The 13,752-nt window shown below is 33.8% G+C and overlaps 1 protein-coding gene across 1 annotated transcript in view; it reads left to right on the top strand.

Moving 5' to 3' along the window:
- The window catches only part of DIAPH3 (diaphanous related formin 3), a gene marked incomplete at both ends in the record, with an annotated part of 247,956 nt that overhangs the window by 110,830 nt on the left and 123,374 nt on the right, over positions 1-13,752 (top strand). Inside the window, 3 exons of the mRNA XM_084295299.1 lie at positions 3,048-3,143; positions 4,106-4,200; positions 9,837-9,938. Of these exons, the coding sequence (XP_084151425.1) occupies positions 3,048-3,143; positions 4,106-4,200; positions 9,837-9,938 (293 nt within the window). The remainder of the gene's footprint in view (positions 1-3,047; positions 3,144-4,105; positions 4,201-9,836; positions 9,939-13,752) is intronic.

Genomic DNA, 13,752 nt, shown 5'->3' with positions numbered 1-13,752 from the left:
TTTTTTTTCCCTCTCTCTTATAAATTAGTCAGCAAACTAGGTAAAATTTTCTAGAGGCAGTAGTAAATATCAGAGTTTTCATTGCGAAGTACAACATTTCCTATGGGGAAAACAAGTAATATGTATGCTTTGCTTCTTTCTGCTGGCAACAACATTAGGATGTGACCTGAATTCTCCTGAAGAAGTATCATGTAAGTTTGCAGTAATTTAGTTTGTTGCATAATTGTATAACTGCATACAATACCTGCATGAGTTCCTGGAGTAAGTTATATATTTTTCCTTAGGGTTATGATACCTTTAGTATTGCTATAACTTTGTGTGTAACCTCTTCTTTGGTGAAAATTCCAGAGAGAATTAGTTCATTTGCAGCATTGTTTTTTGATATCAAAGTTGAGAGTTAAAATTGTGTGCAACTGCTGTTTTTTTTTTTTTTTTTATGTTTGTATAGTTTTGTATTATCTCTGAGACTTGTAGTGCATGGATACTGTTTTCTACCCTGAGAAAAATGTAAATATGTTTCGATTTCAGCCCTTATTTAATTCCTAGTTCAAGGCTATCAGGTCAATTTTAAGTAAATTCAAGTAATTACAGTATATTAGTGTTATTATTAAGGAAATTTTGTTTCCTATAAAATAACGACTTGTCATGTTCCAGACTAGATGTAAATTATTACTGTATTTTCATTATGGTTCAGACTAGTAAGACATAAAAATGGTGTAGAACCAGTGCCACAGAGTTGTACGGATGTAGTGGCATCTGCAGCTGCAGCACTGATTAGATAGGCAACTCAAAACTGTTAAGAATGACAGTTTTAAGCATGTAGTCAATAAGGAGTTACTGCTGGAGAAAGCAGTTGTATGATTTTGAGATCCACAGCCCCCAACACATCCTTCTGGATTTGGTAAGGACTATACTAAAAGCATAGCCAGAAAAAAAAATGAAATTTTAGTGGCAACCTCCTTTTTGTCTGGTAGCTCTAGTGTCATTCTGTTCCTATTGTGAGCATAGGATGTTGATTTCTCAGATTGATGGTTCAAACCTATTCCTTTGTTTTCACATGTGTAGGGAACAAAGTGTTTCAGTTTTCCTGGGACAGGAGAATGATAACCTCTTTGATAAATCCATGCTAAAAGAAACTCAAGGCCAACTGGTTCTGGGTAGGGCAAGGAAAATAACTAAAGTGGATTGTGCCTTTCGTAATCCACTTGCCAGGACCCTAGATATCTGTCCTTCTTCCAAGGACTGTTTTATGTCTTAGTTCTGTGATTCCATCTTTTGGAAAGCCAGGTTGTTTTCTGCACTGTGGCTTATCTTCAAAAGCAGCATCATGCTGCCTAGCAGGTGTAGTGTATTAAAAGTGATTTGGAAGATGATTCAAATTTGCGTGTCCACCAACTCAAAAGGGACTAGAATCCAGTTCGTTCAATCACTCTGTGAGGTCTTTAAGTTCTTATCTCTTCGGTAATAGTCATACTGGACAACACAGCTCAAAGACATCAAGAAACATCAAGACATCATTTAATCTGTCTTCTTATCCTGAATAAAACCTATTATGCTTAGAAAAATACATTTTTATTTTTTTTTTAAGAATGTCGTAGCTGTCAAAGCTCTCTTTTAAAATCCACAGAAGTCATTCCAATTTAGGGAAGTGTTCCTGGTAATTCACACTACATCTGGTTTTGTCAGGAATCATTAATGAGCTAGAAATTGTAATCCTAACAATTCCATTTACTAAAACACAAAATAGGTTCAATATATATCTTTGAAATATAAGATTTGGTGCATTCAAGGGTAATGTTAGGCTTGATGAATGTCTTCCCAGATCAGAGAGACTGGGTTATCTATTTTGGGGTTAATAATTCCGTAATCAGGCAGGCAAGTATATGATATGGCTACTGTCAAAAGGACAAGTCTTACTGACAAGCCTTCTCATTTATATCCATCTCCTGAAGACAGTGGTGTATACTTTTATTACCATATATTTTCTACTCAAATATTTGAAGCATGTGTGACAATTTAGGACAATCATACTGCAAAGCTTGGAAACTAATTTCAGATGCTAGATAATTAGGTAAATAATAGGAATTCATTGGGTGAATAACGTTTGACAGTGAAGATTTGTGCTGAATTAAAAAACAATGGAGATTGGATATAAGGATTGATTTGTTTTTTTGGTCTTTGATTTTGTTTCCATAATAGCTGGAATGGTTCTTTTCCTAGTAACACATTATCAAGCATCTATGTTATTTTAAGTAAAATTCTTATGACAGTGTGTAAATAATGAGAAATAAATTCAGCTTGTATAATGTGTTTGGAAGATCCTATTTGTACGAACTATAATCTGAAAAGAAAGAATAAGCCAGAATTTCCAGCACTGTTAATGCATGTTTATGCAATCACTTTGCCTTTATATTATTTTCTAACAAGGTGATTACATCATATATATAAAAAAACATCTTTTTGGAGGAGATAAGGAAAATAGGTAATATGTACTCACTTATATTCCAAGGTAATGTTAGTCTTTGAATGAGCCTGTGGTCTATGATAATTATTTGTTTAGACAAGGGGGCACAAAACCACATAATTTGGGGTTGTTTCTTTATTGCTCAATGTTGAGAGGTATTCACATACCTTCTTTATGTACCTCCTTTTTTACCTTTTTTTTGTTACTGTTAAAATCCAATTCAGTGTAGTAACCTGGCCAGGTTGACTGAAGTCAGTTGCACGGTATGTTAAGGATTCTTTTATGTCCTCAGACAACTCTTACAATTAGTATTAGCATCTTCATTCAAGTCATATATTAAACTAACAAACTTGTTCTAGAAGGCTAACATGCTGACAAATTTGACTGACAAACAAAAACTTAAAGATTACGAGCACTAAATACAAAACCACTATTTTTTGTTTGTATATTCAATGATTTGTTCTTCTCTTTGTGCATTGACTACACTTGGCAGGAAATATGTTCTGTATTCATTAATGTTTTCTCTAAATATCATCTAAATATCGAAAGCTAACAGTGAGTGTGTTTGTGCTTACTTTGGTAGTAAAAAAAGAGGAGGAAGATTTTGAAGAAAAGAAATCCATTAAGAAACGAATCAAGGAATTAAAAGTGCTGGACCCAAAGATTGCACAGAATCTGTGTAAGTAGATTTTGGTTTTATGATAAAGTAATGTTATATTAATATTCCATTAAAAATGTCTTTCTCTCTTGTGTGACTACCTCATAACCACTGTTTGGTTAAATGTGTGAGAGTATGCTTTATATGTGTGGCATTAAACTCAAACATGTAAGTTAATACAATTGAAAATATATGTTAAAAGAAAAGACCCAGAAAACAGTTAAACAATATCTCTCATTTAAGAATGAGTTTATTTCATTAGGTATCCTAAGCAATAGGATAAATAGGATACAGCTGAATATCTACTACCTGTCTTTATTTTCAACATATTCATTAAGGATTACTGCCCACACAACCAAAAAGTCAATAAAGACAGTAATGTCTACAAGATGTCTGGCCAACCCTCATGCACTTTGCAGAACAAAGCAATAATCAGTACACTGCACAATAATACACAAATAAAGAAGCCAAAGTTTTGGCAGACGAGAGTGGTATAATGAATAGGTAACTAAAGGCAGGCAGAAATAAAATTAGAAATGATCTTATAATGGTGAAGAAATAAACAGGTTTATATGAAAAAAATAATATATGTATGTATATATATGTATTAACTGCTTATATGGTTTTGGTAGTGGTAATTTTCTTGAGCTGCTTTTTTTGTGAGAAAGCACTAATGAGACTGTTGAAGTAAAAAGCCTAACTGTCATCTTGGTACAAAATACTATGGTGGCAATGACTGTCCTTGAGAGTAGACTTGTCTAAGTGTTCTTTGATGCTAGATGTTACACATGACAAATGGATGGAGAAAGCTGGAATTACTGGAGAACAGTAAATAAAAATACACTTTAAATTGTTCTCTTACGTGTATTACTTCTCTTATGTGTATTGTTTGTTGACCTTTAGATGCTATACCCTACTTAATTGATGTTTTATAAGAAGAAATAAATTGTTTTCTTTAATTGTGGGTTAAATATTTATTTCAGCAATTTTCCTTGGATCTTTCCGAGTGCCTTATGAGGAAATCAAGATGATGATATTGGAAGTAGATGAAACACAGCTGTCAGAGTCCATGATTCAGGTAAGGAAATTTGACACTTGAAATCCCAGTATTTCAGGGTAAGCATCTCATCAAATAGAAAACTGTGCCTAAAAAGCCTCTTAATGTACACTGTTTGGCTATTAAATCACTGCAAGAGTTATTTTTTTCTGTGAACTCCGGTTCTTTTTATATTTGTAAAGCTATTTTTTTTATGAAAGTAGCTGAGTTGATGTTCTCTACTTTCTCTATTCCTATTATCTAAACCTAAATTGATTTTATTTTTGTTTGTATATTCAAACAGCTTATGTTTGTTCCCTGGTTACTGTATATTCTTTTAAAATTTGTTTTTACCCCAGGCTCAGCTGCACAAATCTTTTGTTCTTGTTGAAAACTAGGTGGAAAGGGATATTTTCTTCTACTCTCTCTTTTCTCTTTCCTCTTACTTAGAATCTTGCCTTAGGACATCCACACTGACCACATTTCTTTCTTAGAGCTTATTTGGATAGTGTTTTTCTTTTCCATATTATTTTATTCAAAGTATGATTCTGTGTGAAGACAAAAGATACTCAAAGTTCCTTATGTTTTTCTATTCGCAGAGTTATTTAAAGGATGATAAGTTGGAGAATTCCATAAAACTAATTCTAATACAAATGCTTTATTTTAGAACCATGGGGAAAAAAAAAACATTTGGAGAAATGTCTGGACGTCATCTGGTCCAGTCTCTGCTCGTAGCCAGGACAACTAGAGCAGATTGCTTAGGACCTTTCCCATTAGGTTTTGAGCATCTCCAAGGAATGAGATTGCACAGTCTTTCTGGATATATTTTCCAGTGTTGGACTACCTTTATGGTGGAAAAACATTTTCTTGTTTATCCAGCTGGAATTTTCTTTTTTGGCACTTGAAACCTTGGCCTTCTGTTGCACCCCTCCAAGACGAGCTGTATTATATCTTCTTTATATATCTTTCAGGTATCTTCCTGATATATCTTTCATTGGGAACCTGAAGACTACATTAAATTCCCCTGAATCCAGTTCTGTTAAACTCGCACAAATGCAGTTCTCTGAACGTCTCTGCTGTGTCCCCAAGTTGTATGCCATGTCCCACAGTCATCTTGATGACGCTTAATTAGATTTGCAAGGATCCTTCTGTAGACCAAGATTGCCATTCTTTTGGATAGGATTCCTATATATTGTGATGAACTTCAATTTTTTGTAATTATGGCTCCTATATACCAAGTTTTAATTGTGAACAATGTACTAGTAATGTAGTGTAGGTGTTCCCTAAGGAGTATTTAGATTATTGACATGTACAACACACCTGAAAGTGTGTTGGAGAGATGGGCACGAGTCCCTGCTGAAACATCCCAAAAAGATAAAGTTAGATTTTTAGAAGCATAAGCTTTTTGCAGATCTGTTGATTAGTGAAGAAAGAAATATAGGTAATAAAAAGAGATAAAATGAGTTGTAACATTCAGACTCCCGAGATTCAAATGTATGACTCACACTGCAACAAGTAGCAATTTGGATTCAAAGGTCAAAACAAAACAAAAAAATTAATTTTTGCATGCTTTGCCTGCAAATTGAATGTTCACCATATTGAAATGTCAAAATAAGATCCTACTGAGGAGACTGTATGTTCGACATGTACCTTTTCGTGCACTATGCAGTTTGGGTGTCATCTGTTATCACTTGGATTTCAAAGATCTTTAGACTCTGTTGAGCTATTTAGACTTCACTTTCCTTTAAAGGGAATTTGTCTACTGAATGATTTGCAGGATGGGATGTTTTTCTTAGGAAATATTTGAAAGAAGAAAGATGAGCCATCATCTCCAGTGACTGCATGTATATATCATTGTGTAATTCTTTCTATTTTGTTGGAAAATGGAGCATCAAGATGCAGTTAATATTGCCACTGAAACTATGTATTGCTTTAAGGTTATTAGGATGAACAGAGTAGTTTATGCCTTAGAGCTCATTGTTGATGCTAGTTTGTGCTTACATCCCTTTTCTTTTTCAAGGTTTTCTCTGTGCTTAGAAGATGCATGATTTGTCTCTTTATGTATATAAAATAAATATGTGGGGTAATAGCTGAGATTCTGTAGAACTGCATGACAATCTGAGAGGTAGAATATGCTACACTGTTATGTTCAGCTTGACCTCTGTCTCAGAGTTTCCATGTTTTCTCTGAATCTCTATCATGCTGTTTGACCTTATCATTCTTTCCAGTGGTGAAAATTCAGCTTCTTAATGATATTACATCCTTAATAATACTGTGAAGCAACCTGTCTGTAATATATATTATATATCAATATTATGAAAAACTGACAACTTGATGTATTATTTCCTTGTGTGTAATTCAAAGAAAACGAAACATTTTTTTCGTTTTTCGTGTTTTTGAGATCAGAAATGAGAGTCTACAGTCTTGGACAAGTTAGTGTTTGAGTCCTTTTGTGTTTGGTTTTGTAGGGGAGGGAACAATTTTATTAAAAAAAAGGATAAGAGACATTGAAGAACCAAAAGTGAAGTAAGGAATAATGTCCTACAAGAAGACAATGATATTACCAACTGCTGCGACTGACTGAAAGTCAGTGTAGTAGAATACAAGTAATAATGCTCACAGTATCCTGTTTGAAAGTTATATATATGTAACAAGGCATGCTGCTGGATGATTTCAGGTCACTTGTTTTTTTTTTTTTTTAAAGGTGATTATACATTATCAAGCCTAAATGAAATGGAAAATTCAGTGAGACTTATTAGCTCCAAATTTACTTTGCAAGTTTGTGTGTAATCATTTCTGTCAAATGGCTTTATCCAAGCTTCTCGTTTCTGAGTAAAACAGTTCAGTAAGGACTTTGAAAATGGTACCATCTAAGTTCAAACCTCGAAAAGCACTTAGACATCTATCCTCCTTTGAAAGTGGTTGAATCGTGTGTCTCATTGCCTTAAAAATCTAGTATTCCCCCTCACATATGCTGAGGTTACTAAATGAATTAAAATATCCATCTGTATTGTCTCTTTTAAAGTATGTCTGCTTTTAAAAACCTAAACTAGTGTTGGGTTTGGATATCCAATGAAAATGTAGTTCTGTGTATTTTATTATTCTGAGAAGAGCAAAAGCATACATAGGTTTGTAAGCATGTGGCTGTTTTTACGTATTTATATGATACCTTAAATATTTTGTTGGTTCTCCTTTTCAGAAATTTCTCATCTTCACCATTTTTTTTTGTCTAGCTGTTAATATTGCCCAGTAAATCTTAATGTCACAGTTTCTGAAGTTGGAGAGTTGTCCTTAATCCTACCTTTTTGTTATACAGAATGCATAAGTAAAATGTATAATTTGTGTCTCTCTCCATCCTGTTCCCCTCCCTTCTCTTGTTAGAATTTATATACTTCTGAAATATACTTCTGAAAAATTAATATACTTCTGAAAGACATCAGAACTCTGAAATTTATGCTGTAATCCAAATAGTCATTGACTAATTATCAGAATGTTTCCCGTGACTTAGTCAAAATTCTTTCTCCTGCTTATTCTCCTTATTCTCTGTTTGATATTCAAAATGTATTTCATCTCTAGTAGTTCAAAAGCTTTATCTGAACACCATAAAGCCGCTTTGATACCAGCTGCTGCTTCGATTTTTTTTTTTTTTTGGTGTTCAATATTGAAAACATTCATACAACACTTGACTGTTCCTCTTTTTGAAAAGTTTTGTGATCGGTCTTTCTACATGCGAAAATTATTTTATTATCAAACAATGACCTTTTAATCTCAATAAAAATTAAGGAATTGTAGTATATTCAAAGTATTGGCAATAACTGTTATGTATATATCAAGACAGAAAAAAGTAGGTTATCAAAACCTAATTTAAAATGTGCCTTTTACACTTGAAATCTCTCTGCCCTTTGATGTCTGCTGAATTTTATAGATTTAGTGCTGGACATCTTAATTCATAATTAATAGATGTAGCCTTTTGTAGCCTTTTTTATTTTTTACAAAAATGTTTTCCAATTGTAATAACAGCAAGGATATATATGACTACCGTCATAAATTCTTCATGCTGAAAGTTAGTCTGGCACGTTCAAAACCGGATCCATAAAATTTAACTTTGCATTATTATTTTAAGCCTCATCATTCCTGCATTTTTACTGGTTTCCTTTTTTCTACCAAAATCCTTATCTGAGAGTGGAGTGTTTGTTGAAACAGTTCATTCTTTGACTATCATTTACTCTTTCTTTGGTTATTTTGGTCCTTGCACATAAGTCTAGCTTTTCTTTTTTTATTTGCTGACTTTACTTTCTTGATAAACTATGTTGTCCTTACAGTGGATGACACAAAATGCTTTAAAACAAATTACTTATCTTAGTCCTTAGAATCAAAGTAGTGTTTCAGTTCTTAAAATAGCGATTGTTTTTACACCAAAACAGAACAGTGATGAAGTACTGTCTAGTTCTTATCTACCAGAAAAAAAAGGTTTGATAAATGCTAAACTACCATAAAATGGTGATTGTACAAGAGCTAAGAGATTGAGTATAGGAAAACTAAAAGAAGTATCAAAGTGTTCAAGCTGGTTTTAAAAACCATTAATACTTTGGATACATGTATACTGGAATTAAAAATCTAGTATTTTCATTTATTTTTTTAAGGCTATCAGAGGGAGATCCTGTTCACCAACTTGACTAAATGATTTTGTTGATTGCATAGCAATAAAACTATTTGCTTGCAGAGTAATAAAACAGATTTTGACTTAAGTGTCTGCTGTTCCACAGAGTAATGGGAAAGTGTTACAATTAGTCCTTCTGATCCATTCTTGAAAATATGGTAGTTGGTAGTGGTACAGCTGTGTTTGCCCAACCTGAATCAGTGTTAGAAGGATTGCATCTTTACTTCAGCTCAGAGAAGTACCTTCTACCTAGCTGGTAATTTATGTGGGATTCAGGTGCCTAAATTCAGATGACTATATGTAAGTGGAGATGCTGAAGTGCTCTGGAAGCTCCAGGGAGTCTGAAGTCTTCTTAGATGATCAGATGAAGGTGTCATGTTTAGACTCTTACTTGTGTTCACAAGGCATTCACTTATGTAAGTGCCTAAGCTTCCCATATGGATTTATGAATTGAGCTGAAGCTGGGTACCACCTCTGAAGTCCTACTTCTGGAAAGTGTGCATGCTAAGTAGTGTTCAGTGGGTTTAAGATTTTGTAGATATAGGCATTGCTTTACCTGTCATCACCTTACAGTCTGCTTTTGTTCTGAAATACTAGAAGGTAAACTATCCATTCTCAAAATATTTTTTTTTTTGTCTAGCATTAATCATTCTTGCTATACTTTAGTTAGGTACGTTACGGTTGAAATTCTTATTCTGCCTTCCCTGTCCTATTTACTTCTTTCGTTTTGTTTACACAGGGCATATCAAACATACTCATTACAAAATGGTATTTAGTAAAAGACAACAGAAACATGTATGTTCAAAGAATCAGCAGAAGATAGTGGCATTTAATAATTTGCTTTTTATACTTGGTAACCTGAATTTGTGGGTTACCTATTTACTTTCTATCAACTTTGGCACAGGAGTGTTGTCTTTGGAGTTCATGTTAGTGATGCGTAACTAATACCATTTACCTGCAATTATAAAAGCAATGCAGAATCTGAGATTTATAAGCCTCCTTCCTTTTCTTTTGATAGAATTTAATAAAACATCTTCCGGAACAAGAACAATTGAATGCATTGTCCAAGTTCAAGAGCGAGTACAATAATTTGTCTGAACCAGAGCAGTTTGGAATTGTGGTGAGTTCTTTTTTGTTAACACTATTTTTAATTTTCTTGCCTGAAATACAGTTTTAAAGCAATAAGAGCTTATTTTTTGTAAACATGAAGAGGTGGTATAGTAAAAAAGAAAAAATATGTGTAGGTGGACATACCCATGGATCTGGAAGGCCTGATTGCCACATCCTCTTTCTTTAAAAAACTAATTTAGATAAAAGAAACAAAAAAGTAGTATTTTCTGTGGCAAGGTTCACTGGAAGATATGGAGCCATTTTTTGAATTTCCATAATATGGTGGTTTTATCCTGCTGGGCATCTGAATTCCACCACTCTTGCTCAACCTCCTCAAAGGGAAAGGAGAAGAAAATACAATGAAAAAAGGCTCAAGGGTTCAGGTAAGGACAGGGAGATCACTCAGCAATTATCGTAACAGACAAAACAAACTCAATGTCTTTGTCCCCACTGCTCCTTTATGGTTACTCTCTGCCCTTGCTCTACGTGGGATCCCTCCCACATGATGCTGTTCTTCACAAACTGATCCTTCATGGGCTTCCCACAGGCAGCAGCTCTTCAAGAACTGCTCCAACATGGGTTTGTACCATGGGGTGCAGTCCTTCAGGAACAGATCGTTCCTGCTGGGCTCTGCTCACAGAGGCCACCCCTGCAACTTCACCCCACCACCAAAAACCTTGTCATTTATACCTGATACACGTTGATTTTTTTTCTGTTCTATATGTAAATAGAAATGAAATACTGTAGTTGTCATTGTGTTAACCTGTTCTGCCTTCTTCCTCCTATGTTTTATAGTATGCTTTATCCAGAGTACTTACAGTCACCTTTCACATTCCCAGTAGGAAGATATGTTTATTATATCTCCCAGGTTGAATTTGTAAAGTGAGAGAGAAAATATAACACTCCTGGTTGACTGTTGGTGGTTGATGCTCTATTTGAAAAATAATAAGGGAATACCATGTATATAGCTCATAATTCATAATTATTAATTGTTTTATCCAGACAAACACAGAATAAGGCTATTTCTTTTCCTGGATTCATACATCCATATAGGTCTTTTCGTTGTTCATTCCTAGTTTTTTCAAGCTAAGGTGATCACTGACAGCTTCATCCAGGATGATTTCCCCTGGAAGGAAGAAATTATTTTAGAATTCTTTTAGTATCTTTGGCTTCAGGGAAAAAGTATCATGTCATTGAGTACCATGTCATTGTAACAATATGCAGTTATTTTTGGTAGTTATCTGTGTGGATATCAAATATTTGTACCTACATATTAGAATATCTGGAGTACATGTATAGGATATGAGAGCAACACTTGAGATTCTGAATCAACTGAAGTTCTCTCCTCCTTCCCTTTATTTTCATCTCCCCTGAAGGGTGAAAAAACTATCATAGATTCCCCAAATTTCTTCCTTGATCTGGAATAATAGTCTTAATATTAAATTCCATCATAAAGCAGATGTAATTAGAAGTCAGATGTACCAAGTTTAGTTTAGAGTCTCTTACGTTCAAAATTTAAGTAATATATTGTGATATATATGCTTCCTAAGAATGTATTTTCTCGTAGACCCATATCTCAATCACTAGAAGAGATGGGTGGCGAGCTAGAAATGAAATTTCTGTATGAATATCAATGAATAAATTAATTGATCAATGAATAAATGCTATTGGTAGAGTCCCTGGTTGATGTCAGCTTAAAGCGGAGATGTTTGGAGAGGAGATGGTAAATGACAAATTGAAGGGAAAAACGATGTTAGGAAGAGTATTATGATAAAGGGGGAAAAAACAACATTATTTCATCTTTACCTATGCCATAACATGAATCTAGCTCACACATACGTTTAGATGACACTATGATAAGCATCATAGGAAAAGAGAAAAAAGTTAATAATGGAATATGTTAAAAATACGTTGTCTAGCTTGATTTTCTGGTTTTGTCTTGTGCTGTTTGGTGCCACTGAAGACAAGTCCTTCTGTGCTTGTCAGAAGTGGACACCCTTTCTGTAAAACTTCATTGATTTGTTATGATTTTTTTCATCATGTTTTATGTAAACATGAAACATTATTTTTTCTTACACATATATATGTATACATATATACATACATATATACTTTTTTATATATATATATGTATATATGTATATATCAAATTGGTGTCTGTTCTGGAATTGAACTTGCTAAAAGCTGTACTTTTTTTCCATAATATTAAAAGTTCATGGTTTCCATTAAATTAGGTACTAGAAAATCAAAAGGGTAGATTGTTTATGTAGCAGATAGGTTTATATATCAGTTTTTCTGAAAGAAATTAAAGTGTCCTGTGCTGAACAAAGTAGACTAAGCGTGATGCTCCTCTCTGATAACCTTGTTTCAAACCATGTTTGCTAGGATGATAGAGATAAGCACACATCTAAAAACTTCAGCAATTTTTTCTGAGTCAGACAAATTACGGCAAAATGCCTGTAGAGATGGATTTGTACCGGTAAATTTAACCATGGCTGGCTAAGGTATGGATCAAGCTAAATCATTCCAACAGTAATATATGTGTAACTGATTGGGGAAATAGGACAATTGCATGCTGGGTTATGCATTTTAATCAAATTAGTAAAATGCAAATTTAAATAGCAAATATTTTTGCCATTTTGTCAAGAGTAAATATTGATTAAAAAAAAAAGACATTTAAAAATTAATTCCACATAGCTTAATGCTTGATTTGCTATTTTTCTATTTTTTTTCTTTACTTTTTTTTCCTCTGTATTTGAGCCTCAGCCAACCTAGAAGTCTGTCTTTTGCTCTTTAAAAATTTACAAATTTCCAATTCAGTTAAACTTTCTCAGCCCCATCTGATGGGAAGAGCTAGAATATAGCAGTCTAGGTCAAGTTTTGCTATATTTGTTTGTGGGTTTTCTTTTCTGAAGGAACAACCAGATTCTCACTGATGAATGCAAGTGTGTGCTTTCCTTCGTTTTCTATGGAAAACATAAAAAAACATCATTAGGTATCATTTTTCTAGCGTCACAGCTATGGTGAGTCTAGTGGAGCTGACTTCAGGGATCAAGCTACAACCAGTTTTTATCACCAAATGTTTTTCCAGCAATGTTCTCCTCCAAACCAGTGTTTGGTGCTGGCGAGACAGCCCCTGGTGCCATGAGTTCATTTCTGTCTTGAAAAAAAAAAAAAAATTGCATAAGTTATTTTTATTTTTTTTTGGTTGGGAAGCAGGCTGAGAACTCCTGTTCATTTAAGGACCATGTACCGCTGCTGACATACGTATAAAATGTTTTGCTTCATTTTTGTTCTTCTTTTCAAGTGAAGAGAATCAAACACGCAATACAAGACTTTGAGGTTTATCATTTAGTTGAGTAGTATCTCATAGTTATGGTATTTCAGAGAATTCAGAGATCATGTTAATTTACTCTGAAGTTGTGCTCAGGGGAAAGACTAAACCATGTGCCTCCCAAGAAACAGCCAAAATAGTGAATAAACTGATAATTACTACTTGAGTGATAATAAAATCTTTATAACGCAAACCTTCTTTTATCCTCCTGGCCTTGAATTCAAAGTCAAGATTTGTTACTCTGAAAGAAACAGCTAGACACAGAAGATACTGGCATGCTGTGACTGTTAACATATTGTGTTTTATTTCAATGTGAGTTAATTAACTTTTGCTGTTGGCTTAAAGACATTGAGGGCAAGACTCTAAGCAGTTCAGGTTCCCTCTATGAGAGTTTTGTGGTGTGAGGTTTTTTGTGTGTGTGTTTGGTTTCTGCAATTATCCTTGTCTTTTTAAATCATATTGCACTTTTATGTTTTCTGTTCATTCAGCA

The sequence above is a fragment of the Netta rufina genome (assembly GCF_964035555.1).
Source record: "Netta rufina genome assembly, chromosome: 1".
Classification (NCBI taxonomy): Eukaryota; Metazoa; Chordata; class Aves; order Anseriformes; family Anatidae; genus Netta; species Netta rufina.
The sequence above is the reverse complement of the archived record's forward strand: the minus strand, read 5'-3'. Positions and strand labels throughout refer to the sequence as shown.